Source organism: Polypterus senegalus, chromosome 9 (genome assembly GCF_016835505.1).
Source record: "Polypterus senegalus isolate Bchr_013 chromosome 9, ASM1683550v1, whole genome shotgun sequence".
Taxonomy (NCBI): domain Eukaryota; kingdom Metazoa; phylum Chordata; class Cladistia; order Polypteriformes; family Polypteridae; genus Polypterus; species Polypterus senegalus.
Window position 1 is genome coordinate 128,625,116 of NC_053162.1, and position 13,568 is coordinate 128,638,683.

The window sequence follows — 13,568 nt, forward strand, 5'->3', positions numbered from 1 at the left end:
GGCATATGCTTTTTCCCTGTTGTGCTTTTTGTCTAATTTTTCTCATTTTTGTTAATCAATCCTCATATCCAGTTTGGAATTTCTCCACAAGGCAGAGTTTTACAGTTTTCTCTCTCTTGTAAGACATTCTTGGACTTTCATTTTATTTTGAACTTTAAAAGCCTGTTCCCCATTTTGGGTAATCCAAAGCTTGTTGGCAGTAGTTGGGGGATGGCTTCCCAGGGAATGAATTCTGAGATATATTAAATGCTTTTCCAAATATCTAAAACATATCTTCAGTCATCTCAAAATACCTTCCAGTACTCAATTATTAATTTTCCAATGTCTTGTTTAATCATTCAATATTCTTTCTTTCTTTCTTTCTTTGTAACTTTTGTGCTAGATAAACACTTACAGTAACAAAAACTACCCTATTACTTTTTTTTTCTACAGAACTTCAAAGATGTTGCAACCATAAGAAATGGACTGTCATAGCAGTGTTTCTTTCTGGATGCATCATAGTAACTTACAGAGTAATTGAATATAAATTTATAATATGTAAGTATACATTTTGATCTTTGTCTTTTATAAAACTCATGAAAGGGAGTTGAGCAAAGGCTGTTTTATGGTTTCCACTGTGACCTGTTAACAATACAGACCTAAAGACATCAGGTTAGCTCGGGGTATCTTTAAATTGCTCCTGGAGTTACCCAAAATATGTTTCACTTCAGCAAGACCATTTTCCGTCTGAGATTCATTTTGAACCATAGATTATGATAAACACATTGGGCAGCTATTTTTGTGGCTCTACCTTAACTGATTGCATGATATCACATATTGCTATATATCAGAAGAAGGATAAAGTACATAATTCCAGATTTTAAATAAACTTATATTATATATTTGTAGTATATACCTCACACACTAATAATTTGTGTTTTGTAAGAATAAATTTGACTGAAAACAAATAGAGAAATATTTTACAAAACTCATAGAATAGTACACCACAGTGTGATATTATTCTTTGTGATATCATAGCTGTTTTAAGATACAGTATTTGTGGGTAAACATCATCTACCATTAGACAACTCAATCATAGGGGTAGTGTTGCTACCACATGGATGCAGGGGCCTAAAGTCAATTCCTTGTTCCAACAAATTCTGAATAGAGTTTGTCTATTATCCCTATGTTCACAGTGGATTTTACCAAGTACTTAAGTATACCTTTTATCTTACGATTTTGGTTGTAAGGTTAGAGATGGACTGCAGCTCCAACATTATCTTGGAGGACAAAACATGTTCGTTCATTTTCTGAACTCATCACCTACATGTAGATTTAAGGATATTATTTATCAGGAAAGCCTGCTCCATCACAGAGCAAACCCTGACCATACTGGAAGTTGTAGGAAAGAGGATGGTGGCAAAGTTGGATGTCATCATAAAAATCTCCTCCATTCCCTCAATTGCTTGATTGACAGATTGGCTTTATTATTTGTCCAGTGAGTCTGTATGCTTGTTGTTATGTTGCTACTGCTGTATTCATTTGAATTTCCCCATAGGATTAATAAAGTTTATCTAATCCAGGGATCTCAAACTCCAGTCCTGGAGGGCCACAGTGGCTGCAGGTTTTCATTCTAACCCTTTTCTTAATTATTGACCTGTTTTTGCTGCTGCTAATTAACTTCTTTTGATTTAATTTTAATTGACTTGCTCTTGAATACTCAGACCCAATAATTGTTACATTTTCCTTAATTAGCAGCTAAACAATAATGAGATATAAAATGAGCCAAAACATGACCAGCAAAATGTGTCGATCATACAATATCTGAAAATAAAAAGGGTGGAGGTCTCAGGAATGTTGATCTGCTGAGGACCCCAAAACATCGTAACAGTACTCTTAGAAAATCAACAATTTTGAAAATGTATGCTATTGTACAATGAAAGCAGCAACAAGCCATGGAAGTAAAGAACAGGTTTAATTAACAACAAGACTCGGCTCCTGTGTTATAGTGATATTTCCCATTACTTACCCTTTACTCAGGGGTAAGTGTACTCATCAAGTTTGTTACCGGGTTGGTCTACTGTTGCACCTTAAGATTAACACACACATACATACTTTAGATATACACATACACACAGACCCTAACCATAACAGTGCCCCATGAATGACACACACACTGCTGGTTAACCTCACCTAGAACTTTAAACCACACAAGTACCTTAGGAATAACAGTCTGTTACTCTTCTGGCCCACATTTAAACATACAGAGGCTCAACATTCTTGTTTATAGGCCATTTATCAACCAAGAATGTCTTACTTTACGTACTGTTCCCTACTTTTGGGTTTAGCTCACACATCCAGCCTTAATAAACTTTGCAGCGCAGAGCGTATGGCAAACCCTTCTGCTGCACCAGGTGGTCAAAGAAATCTACCTTATTAGTTCATTCTCTCTAGACATGAAGATAAAGCATAGAAAGTTAAAAGGAGCGTGGCATTTATTACTTGAATAATACCAAATAGAACAAAGAATAAAAAAGAAATAAGATTGATAGTAAAGCCTGGATATATATAGTCTTTAGAAAAAGCTTATGAAAAAGTAAAGATGTCATGGATGAATTTTACAGGTGGGTTATGATCTAGCACTCAAAGCTGTTTATGAAATGCTTTGCTGACCATCAGATAGAAACGACCACACATTGCTGGCGTCCTCTTCTCACATCGCTCTCGCCCTCCTCTGATGTTGCTCCATTCTCTTCTTCTGTCACTCTGCAGATCAGGCATATTTATTAGAAAATTCTACTGGGGGTTTGGAAAGATGTGTTTCCTATATGCACCTGATTGTCTGGCTGTCAATATGATGAATGAATTTTCAAGCAATAAAGTTTCTTATCTTTTAACAATCTCCTGTCTCAAGCTGTAATTTCCACTCCCAAAGCATCTCCTTCTGGTCACAGATTGCAAAGTAATCAGATACATCTTGAACCATAGCATGTCTTCCTTTCCTAAGCTGTAAACTGATTTAATCCTGGTGCCTTTCCCTTCTCAGATTATAGAGTCATTTTGTCTGAACAGCTGTATTGAAATTGAAAAGTAAGGTACAATTTGGGAAGAGGATATGCTTTGATATGTCCTGTATTTAAGTTCATCTAGCGTTGTCTTCAGCAAAATATCATGAAAATATAGACAAAAATCTGCAGATTTTGCACACCACAACAACACCTAATTAAGCAACTGGTTAGAGTGAAATTGGTTGGAGTTTGAGGACCTGACTTAGTTGGTCTTCTGTTGGCTCACTCACTTCACCTTTCATTTTGCCTAAAGGAAAGAAATAAAGCAATTCAGATGAACAATGAAGAACAAATTTAAAAAAACAAGTCAGTTAAAATTAATTCAAAAGAAGTAAAGTAGCAGCAAAAACATGTCAATATTTAAGGAAAGTGTCAGAATGGAAACCTGCAGCCATTGTGGTCCTCCAGGACTGAAGTTTGAGATTCCTGATCTAATCTAATCTAATTTTATCTAATCTGCATACTATGTAGGGTGCATAGTAGGAATAAGAACAGTAACATTATTTGGTGTAAAGAATTATGTCAGTGTTTTAGATGTAACAATAAAATTTCTCCTTACAATCAAAAAAGTATCAAATGACCTATATAAACATTTTCAAATCTAATGAAGGTTTACTGATATAAACATCCATCAAGGTATTTTTGCAGTGTTAATATATACAGCTATTACTGTATATTTGGCTGATGTCTTTACCCAAGGTGACTAATAGTATCAGGATATATTAAAATTGTTTGTTTTACTTTTTTATTTTTACAATTTTACACAGTGAACAAATAGTAGGGACTGAACATTCATCTTTGTGGTTAATGCCTAACACTGTGCTCACAATGCCACACTGCCTCTACAGTTCATCATAGTTTATCATTTAGTAAGTTTATTTATTTATGACTTCATTTTTTGCTTTCGTCTTTTTCACAGGTCAACAAAACAAGACTACTAGTAAGTTGCCATATCAAACAGTAAGCTATTCTCAGTGTTGCTTTTGATGTAGAGCACTGAAATAATCTCATAGATTTATAAATGCTAAGGTGTTTTTCAGTCTTAAGTAAAAAATAATTTAGAGTGTTGACAAAAAAAAATATTACATTTAAGATCTACCATAGCATTCTGTTCATTACACGTATCTCAGTGATTAATGTTAATTTAAAAAGGATACAGTAATCCCTCCTCGATCGCGGGGGTTGCGTTCCAGAACCCCCCGCGATAGACGAAAATCCGCGAAGTAGAAACCATATGTTTGTGTAGTTATTTTTATATATTTTAAGCCCTTATAAACTCTCCCACACTGTTAACATTATTAGAGCCCTCTAGACATGAAATAACACCCTTTAGTCAAAAGTTTAAACTGTCCTCCATGACAAGACAGAGATGACAGTTCTTTCTCACAATTAAAAGAATGCAAATAGATCTTCTTCTCTTCAGGAGCAGAGAATTTCAGAGGGAGAGAGAGAGCGCTCGCAAAGAAAAGCAAGCAATCAAAAAATCAATGCTTGTGCTTTTAAGTTTGCCGCGGCATTTTTAGAGGAGCGTTAGTATCTTCTAAGCAAACAGTCTCTGTGCAAACAGCCCCTCTACTCACATCTCCTCCGTCAGGCGCAGAGAACGTCAGAGAGAGAGAGCGAGATTAAAGCAACAATCAGAAAATCAATACATGTGCTTTTAAATATGCCGAGCACCACAATAAAGCGGCATTTTTTTAGAGGAGCGTCAGTATCTTTTAAGCAAACAGCCTCTGTGCAAACAGCCCCTCTGCTCACAGCCCCTCCGTCAGGCGCAGAGAATGTCAGAGAGGTTAGAGAGAGGCAGAGACAAGCAAACAATCAAACTCCGCGTGTGATGCATATCTTATAGCATTGAGGAGTTTTAGTTAATATGTAATACATGCTCTGATTGGGTTGCTTCTAAGCCATCCGGCAATAGCGTCCCTTGTATGAAATCAACAGGGCAAACAAACTGAGGAAGCGTGTAGCATAAATTAAAAGACCCACTGTCTGCAAAAGTCCACGAACCAGCGAAAAATCTGTGATATATATTTAGATGTGCTTACATTTAAAATCCGCGATAGAATGAAAACGCGAAAGTCAAAGCGCGATATAGCGAGGGATTACTGTACATTCGTTTTATTGTCATTACCAAAATCAGGTATGTTATTGTTATTAGTAGGGGTGGTGCCATCCTTATATGTGATGATCATTATGTGGTTGTTGTCACTACACTTTAATAAGCATGTATGTTTAACAATATTACACTTTCCACACTTACTGCAACTTCTGTTAAGGTTATCCCAACTGTCCCATTCAATACATTGTTTTCCCTTGTGCTTACAGACCTACTATTGATTGGACACACAAGCATCCTACCTGATTGAACTACATAAGACCTACTGTAGCCTACACTATGTGGCCATCATTTTTGTTATTTGCAGGCATGGAGGTGGCATAGCCGCACCAAAGAGTTGCACTTTTTACACTGTTAGAATGCTATAAATATGACATTTTCCAGAGTCACTTTGCAATGTTGTTTCGTGTAGGAGGTGTATGCTCCCTAGGAAGGATTTCTTTGAGAACCTCAGCTATAATACAACCTATACATTCCTTTCTGGTCCCTGCATGGAAGAGATATTAAGATAAGGAAATAAAGTACTAAAGAAAAGATATACTGTATTTATTACACTTCTGGGTTTTTTTTCTAGCATTTTAGTGCTTGTATACAGATTCTTTTACCCTTGATTAGTATTTTGTTACTTTGCAGCATTAGCTTCTGGTTTTGGAATTATTTAAATTACACTAACTTTCATTATCATTTTATTTTTTCATGGCTTACACAATGCATCTAATGGCATCATTGGATTTAATGATATAAATATAGCAGCGATTAAGAGAATAAGTCTTTATTGGTGCAGTCCTTCTCATTTAGCTTAGCTTTCTAAGATCAAGTAGTGAGGGTTGTATAAGGTTCTGAGTTTGGATTTGTTATGAAACTTTTTCTTTTGGTTTCTCCTCTTAAACTTAAGGTACTCTGTTTGACTATCTTGTTAGATATCTTCATTTATCATCTCCTGTCTTGTTTCTAGCTCACAATAATCCTTACGTAACCTGTTGTGCCTGTAGCTGTTATGCTTGCCATTAGGAAGGCAACCCTTTTATAATGGAGGTGACAAGAGTAAGCCAAGAACATAGGAACACAAGAAATTTGACAAACCAGAGGTGGCCATTCAGTCCATCAAGCCCATTTGTTTAGCTAATAGCCAAACTGTTCCAATGTTTTATCCAGATTTTTCTTAAAGCTTGTCAAGGTTTCACCCTTAAACTGAAAGAACAACAACATTTATTTATATAGCACATTTTCATACAAACAGTATCTCAAAGAATATTGCTGGATCTACTTATCAATGCCTTTCAGGATTTTAAATTCCTGGATTAGGTGCCCATGCATTTTCCTCTGCTTGAGACTACACAGTTTTAATTCTCTGAGTCTGTCAGAGTAAGATATTTCCTTACGTCCTGGGATGCACCTGGTTGCTCTCCTCTGCACAGCTTCAAGTGCTGCTATGTCTTTCTTATATACAGCAGTGGTGACCAGAACTGCACACTATACTCCAGATATGGTCTTATGAGTGCATTAAATACTCTGAGCATAATGTCCCCTGACTTAATTTCAACAGTTTTTATGATATAGCCTAACATTTTATTGCCTTTTTAATTGATTCTGTGCATTGCTTATTCAATGATAATGTTGCATCAACATATTACCCTAAATACTTTTCAGGGGTTGTTTCCTGTATGACAGTGTCTCCCTTCTTGCATTTATAATTGATATTTCTTTTGCCCATGTGGAGCACTTTTCTATATTAAACTGTATTTTCAAGGTGTTCTGAAAGTTCTGAAATGCCCAGTTCTGAAAGTTTTCCAGGTCATTTTGAATTATTTTTGCTGCCTCCTCAGTATCTGCCATCTCTTGAATTTTTAGTGTTGTCAGCGAATTACACAAGTTTACTAACTATACTAGAATCAATTCATTAATATAAATCAAGAAAGTAATAGTCCAAGGCCAGACCCCTGAGGGACTTTACTGATGATCTTGCTCCATGTGGTGCATTCTGTTGGACCCTTTGTCTCCTGACGGTTAACCAACTAGAGATCCAATTTTGCAGGTTACCTCTGATGCCTAGAACATCTAGTTTCAGAATTAGTGTTTGGTGTGGGACTGTATCAAATGCTTTTTGAAAGTCCAAGAAAATTATTGTATTCTTTGTTTTTGTCAACTGTTGCAGTTACTTCTTCAAAAAAAAATAGTTTGGCAGGACCATCCTCTCATTAACCCATGATATTTAGAATGTTATTTTCACGTAGGTATTATTCTAATTTATTTCTTATTATAGTTTCCATAATTTTACATGGCACAGAAGACTAATTGGTCTATAATTAGTAGAATCCTTTTTGTCCTCAGGTACTTCTCCTTTTTGAAGTTACTGCTAAAATATGGCTAGTAAGTCTTTATAGATGACATCTTTCATTTCTTTCAATGCATTTTGTAAGATCCTATCAGGTCCAGGGGTTTTGTTAGCCTTTGATGTATTGAGGGCTTGAAGCACATCTGACTCCTCTGTTTCAAAATCTATCATCTCAGAGTAAGTTTTTACCTCTGCATGAGGTGTTCCAATTGTTTCTTCCTTTAAAAGTACTTGGGTGAAATATTTGTTCAATTCATGTGCTATTTCCTTCTTGTTTTCAACAATTTCTCCATTTGTGTCACTAAGGTTTCTGAAATTCTCTTTAATCATCCTTTTACTAGAGCAGAACTGAAGAAATGTTTGCTGTTCATTTTGCCTTTTAAAGCAGCTTTTATTTCAATTTCTCTTTTGATGTTTTAAATGCTATTTGTGATCTCTTGCTGTAGTTTCCACCATTCCTCTGTATCAATCTAGAGCCACTCAGATTCACAACACTGTAGGGATGGCGATTTGCTTATTTGTTTGGTGGGGACCCCAGGAATGCACCCAATCTTGGCTTGACTCATACCACTCACATACAGAAACATGAAATACAGTATATAAACTAATAAAGATGTATATTAAATGAAACAAAAATTTAAGAAGCAAATAGACATATAACCCTCCCTTTCCACCATGACCATACCAAATACCCTCAGAACAACAAACATCTAACAATAAACACTCACAACAAAGTCCTTAACACAGTCCAAACGCAGCAGTAATGGATGAAATGGAATGGAGGAAAAAATTACAATCCAGGGATCAGCATTCTGTAAGTAATACAACAACAACAACATTTATTTATATAGCACATTTTCATACAAAAATTTAGCTCAAAGTGCTTTACATAACGAAGAACAGAAAAATAAAAGACACAGTAAGAAAATAAAATTAGTCAATATTAATTAGCATAGAATAACAGTAAGGTCCGATGGCCAGGGAGGACAGAAAAATCAAAAAAAAAAAAAAAACTCCAGACGGTAAGCGAAAAAAATAAAATCTGCAGGCATTCCAGACCATGAGATTACCCAGCCCCATCTGGGCATTCTACCTCACATAAATGAAACAGTCCTCTTTGTATTTAGGGTTCTCACGGAAGGACTTGATGATGATGGTCACGTAGACTTTGAGTAGATGGTGGAAACTGGATAAAGAAACAGAAGAGAAAGTAGGGGTTAGTATGGATTTTAGAGCTATCATGAATAGTTATTATAATGAATTGAACATATAGAGTATCAGGATTAAATTAAAGTGAAGTTATGAGAAGGCCATGTTAAAGTAATGTGTTTTCAGCAGTTTTTTAAAGTGCTCCACTGTATTAGCCTGGTAAATTCCTATTGGCAGGCTATTCCAGATTTTAGGTGCATAACAGCAGAAGGCCACCTCACCACTTCTTTTAAGTTTTTCTTTTGGAATTCTAAGGAGACACTCATTTGGGGATTTAAATGTATCAAACAGTCCTACCGATAATCCTGATGTGGTGAGGGGTGATGAGATTTGGGGTCGCTACCTCTGATGAAGCATAATGACCAATCCAATACTGCTCATATGACAGGCAGGTACAAGACAGTCCATACATCCTTGCAGGTAAGATGATCCAACATAGAAACGATATTCCACAGGTGGCATTGTAGACAAGACAGAAGGGTGAACACCAACACAAAATACTGAACACCTTTACTGCTTAGCCAACTGCCTTTTAAGATTTCTGCCAGCTACACTTGTTCACAGCAGTCCCTGCGTTCTCCTTAAATGTCCCATCAGAGAAATACCCTCCGGGCAGCTGGGAAATAGAGTCCTTTAAGTTGTAGCCTTGCTACACATCTACATCAGAATTGTCTGGCATTTTTAATTTTTTTGTACAGTGACCTTTTCAGTTTTAGTTTTTTTCAAATACTCCTATTTATCTATGTTGGCCGATTCTTTAGCCTTTTTTATTGCATTTACAGAATAAAGTTATTTTGAACCTAGATCAGAAAATGTTTGAAGTGAAACCAAATGACATCTATAGTTGCTGAGTTTTTGCTTTCCCATTTGATGTTTTGTAGATATTTTCTCATCCCCATAAAGTCTGTTCTCCTCAAGTTAAAAGTCTTTGTTTTGGTGTACTTTTGTGTATTTTCAAAGATTATCTCAAGTTGTACCATTTTCCTCTTTTGTATTTCCCATAGGGGCTTCCCAATCAATATTTGAAAAGTTATAATCATCCATGACCACTGTGTCCTCTTTGATGCACATATATCTTTTGATTAAATAATATGTTATTATCTAACATATCAGAATTTGGTGGCATGCAGCAAACTCCAATAACTAGATCTCTGCCTTTCTTCCTTACTAGCTTAACGCACAGTGATTTTGATGTGTTTCCTTCTTCCATCTTAAAGATGTGGGCCTGAATATTATTTTTCACATACAGCACCACATGCCCTCCTTTTCTTCCTTGCCTGTCTGTCTTTCCTGAAGCATGTGTAGACTCAATATTATATTCCTCTCCGTCACTCTCATTTAGCCATGACACTTGAATTCCTGCAGTATCGTAGTTCCAAGTTAATACTGTTTCCTCAAGCTACTGATGGTCCATCTTATCTTTCACCAAAATATGAATGTTATCAAAGTCAAAGCCAGGAAAATAGGTCAGGAATACTAATAGCAAATACTTACACCAAAAACATGTCTTTTGTCCATCTATAGGTATACTTCACTTCCATGAGACCGTAGCACTCCATTCATACCCTTATGACAGCCCCTTTGTTCTAAAAAGTAATCAGTCAAATATAACACATTATTTCTGGTAGCATGGAATACACATTATGGATTAACACGTATCTGTTAGTATCACATTTTATTAGCCTACTGAAGCTGCTTCATTTGCAGTGCTCAGATTTCTACTGTTTGATGTTTTCTTTAGTTGTCAGGAAAAATTCTTCTTGTGACCTCAGTCCTTATGTATGTATAAGATTACAATATATTGCTGAAATGTAGTTATGCATGTATGTATGTAAATGTAATGGGCTAGAATTCAGTATTCTAAAGAAAATTACATTTCTGTGTTAAAGAAAAGGCAGAATTTCTTGAAAATTCTGCTACAGGTTATTGTTGATGGCTATCTACAGGACATAAATATTTACCTGTCTTTCCTAAAGAGTCACCTGCTTTGAATAGTCAGACTGCTTTGATTTAGTATCCCATCTACACACAATGTGGGGATACAGAACTGTCTGCTTCCTTTGAAAATTAATGAGTTCTGGGGACATTGGTTTCTAATCAAGTACTTTTTAAAAGCTGGCCATTGTTGAACCAAAATAAATGTGTTTACACTATTTGTTATGCAGAGGAAATTGGCTTGCACCATTGTTTCATTTACAGTATTGCCATGTTGATATATGCAGAAATTGAAGCATTTATATATTTCTGGGTAAAGGAGAATAAAAAAAGAACAGAGAAGTATGGTCTGAGGCTCATGACTGCTGCCTGTTTCTTTCATGCTTTTCACCATATCACTGTGGCTACACCCTGTAGCAGCAGTGGTTTGTAGCTGGCCCAGGTTCTCCTAGGCCTGAGGCCTCTAACATAAGCATAGGTGTAATGAAAACCACCATCATGATGACATCGATGGCAAACATCGTTAGTTATTTTTTTGCACTGATTACAGATGTTGCCTTTGAATTAAACATTGCACTTTAAGAAGAAGCATTTTCACTCTTTGTTTTTAACAGGCAGGAAAGCCAATTTAAATAAATATGTCCAGTTCGGTGTTTTACAAAATGAGTGTGCCAATTATAATTACACTGTAGACAGTTAAACATCTTCAAAGAAGAACACATCTAAGAATTCTGAATCTCAGTATGTAACTGCAGTTTTGCTACTTAAATCAGGTTCTTTTCAGTCATTGTGCTCCATACCATTCTAACTTTATCAGTAGTTATTGTTAATCTACTTTTATATACTTAGGTAATTCAAATTATTTTGGATTTTCCTTTACTCTACATTTGCTTTATCTTGAATTACAGATGTCACTTTAGTTTTGGTACTGCAAAAATGCATTTATTAGTCATTTACTCTTATGTCACAATACTTTAGCAAAGGCTTCTTTTGGTATTAGTAACTTTTAAAAAACATCAGTAAAGTGGTTATTCATCTGTGCAACGTGGACTGGTAAAATAACTTCACTTTGGAATGAGAAGAATTAGTTTAAGTGAGATCTATTTCTGTCGATATTGAATACTGTGGAAAAAAGAAATTATTATGAACAAAGATGTAGTTTAAAAGACAGTATAATTTCTGTCTCTTATTCTGTTCCCTAAATTCAAGGGTGTAACATTCCTTTGCACCCTTGAATGTGCAAAATCAGCCAGTACACAGAAAACAAGAATAGCATGTCTCAAAGGGTAAAGGGAGTAGGCCTAACCACAAAGATGACAAATAACTGTATTTTGGGCAAACTTTATATGTGAAGAAGTAATCTTTTAAAATGCACGCTTTAAGGAAGAGTCTTAAGACTCATTAATAATAAAAAATGCTTGCTTAAATTTTAAGCTAGAAGTGATTTTTTATCTAAGCTGTATGTCTGCTATTTAGGATGTTGGCAGGATGTGTACGTGATAGCTGACTTATAAATGTCTGTAAGAAAAAGAGGAACGGGAGATGCTGCTAGCGCTGAGTCCCGAGCTGACAAGGTGCTGCGGTTTCTGGCTACTCACCGAGAATCATAAAGAATAAAGGTGTGTATTGATTCAACAAACTGTGTCTATCTTCTGCTGCCTTCTCTCTTTGAACCCGCGTCCACAATACTTAATAATAAGAGCTGAGAATCTTTGATATTCATATCTGATTTTACCAATGTATCAAAAGCTCCTAATATGTCAAATTGCACAAAGATTGAAAAATATGCCTAGGTCAAGGTCACTTTTTTGTCATTAGCCACTGTGTACAGGTACATAGAGAGATGAGACAATGTATCTACATGAGCCCCGCCACAACACATAGCAACATACAACAAGGTGCAATGTGCGGCAGAAACAATACAATAGACAATATACAATAAATAAAATATACAATACAACCACATAACAGTACAGTGTGAATTTAAACCTCCCAGATAAATATTGAACTTTAAGTAAGATATTGTACAGAGGAAATTAGCAGAATTGAAACACATTGAGTTTGTAAGAAGTACAGTGGAACCTCGGTTCACGACCATAATTTGTTCCAAAACTCTGGTCGTAAACCGAGTTGGTCGTGAACTGAAGCAATTTCTCCCATAGGATTGTATGTAAATACATTTAATCCATTCTAGACAGTACGAACTGTATGTAAATATGTAAATATATGTAAAGATTAAGCACAAATATAGTTAATTACACCATAGAATGAACAGTGTAATAGTAAGCTAATGTAAAAACATTGAATAACACTGACACAAAACACCCAGGCTCCCTGCTCAGCTACACGAGCTGGCTCACTCGCGCTCTCTCTCTCTCTCTCTCTCTCAGTAGCACATACCCCCTCCCTCCCACACCCCCCTCTGTCAGACGCACACGCTCGCTCGCTCTCTCTCTCTCTGAACAGAGGGGAACATTTGAACAAATCCGAACTTTAATTTAAAAACCAACCACAAGCAACCAAAAAAGTAACAAGATCACGCTATTTTAGCCTTACAGCCCGATCGCTGTAACACTTTTTGTAAATTGAGTTTTAAGAACAGCGGAAAAAAAGGAAAATTTGAAAAAAGAGAAAAGTAACATTGCAACTAATCACACTATGAACAACTCCATCTGTAAACACGTTAATGAGTTTTAAGCACAGGGGAAAAAAGTGAACATTTGAAAAATGAAAAAAGTAACATTGCAACAATTCACGCTACGAACTGAAAAATTAACTTTTGAAAAATCCGTAATACAAAAACCACCAAGAAAACTAACCTTGCATGAGTCGCGTTCTGGCATGAAGTGAGGAGGAAGAGTCTGGCTCCACAATGGAGGGATGTTTTCCTTCAGGTGTTTTCTCTCTTGTGATTTCTTGGGTT

General features: G+C 35.9%; 1 protein-coding gene across 1 annotated transcript in view; it reads left to right on the forward strand.

Moving 5' to 3' along the window:
- LOC120534909 (killer cell lectin-like receptor subfamily G member 1) overlaps positions 1-13,568 on the forward strand; it is a 63,253-nt gene that overhangs the window by 7,877 nt on the left and 41,808 nt on the right. The window contains exons 2-3 of the mRNA XM_039762415.1: positions 433-537; positions 3,967-3,987. Coding sequence (XP_039618349.1) covers positions 433-537; positions 3,967-3,987 — 126 coding nt within the window. The remainder of the gene's footprint in view (positions 1-432; positions 538-3,966; positions 3,988-13,568) is intronic.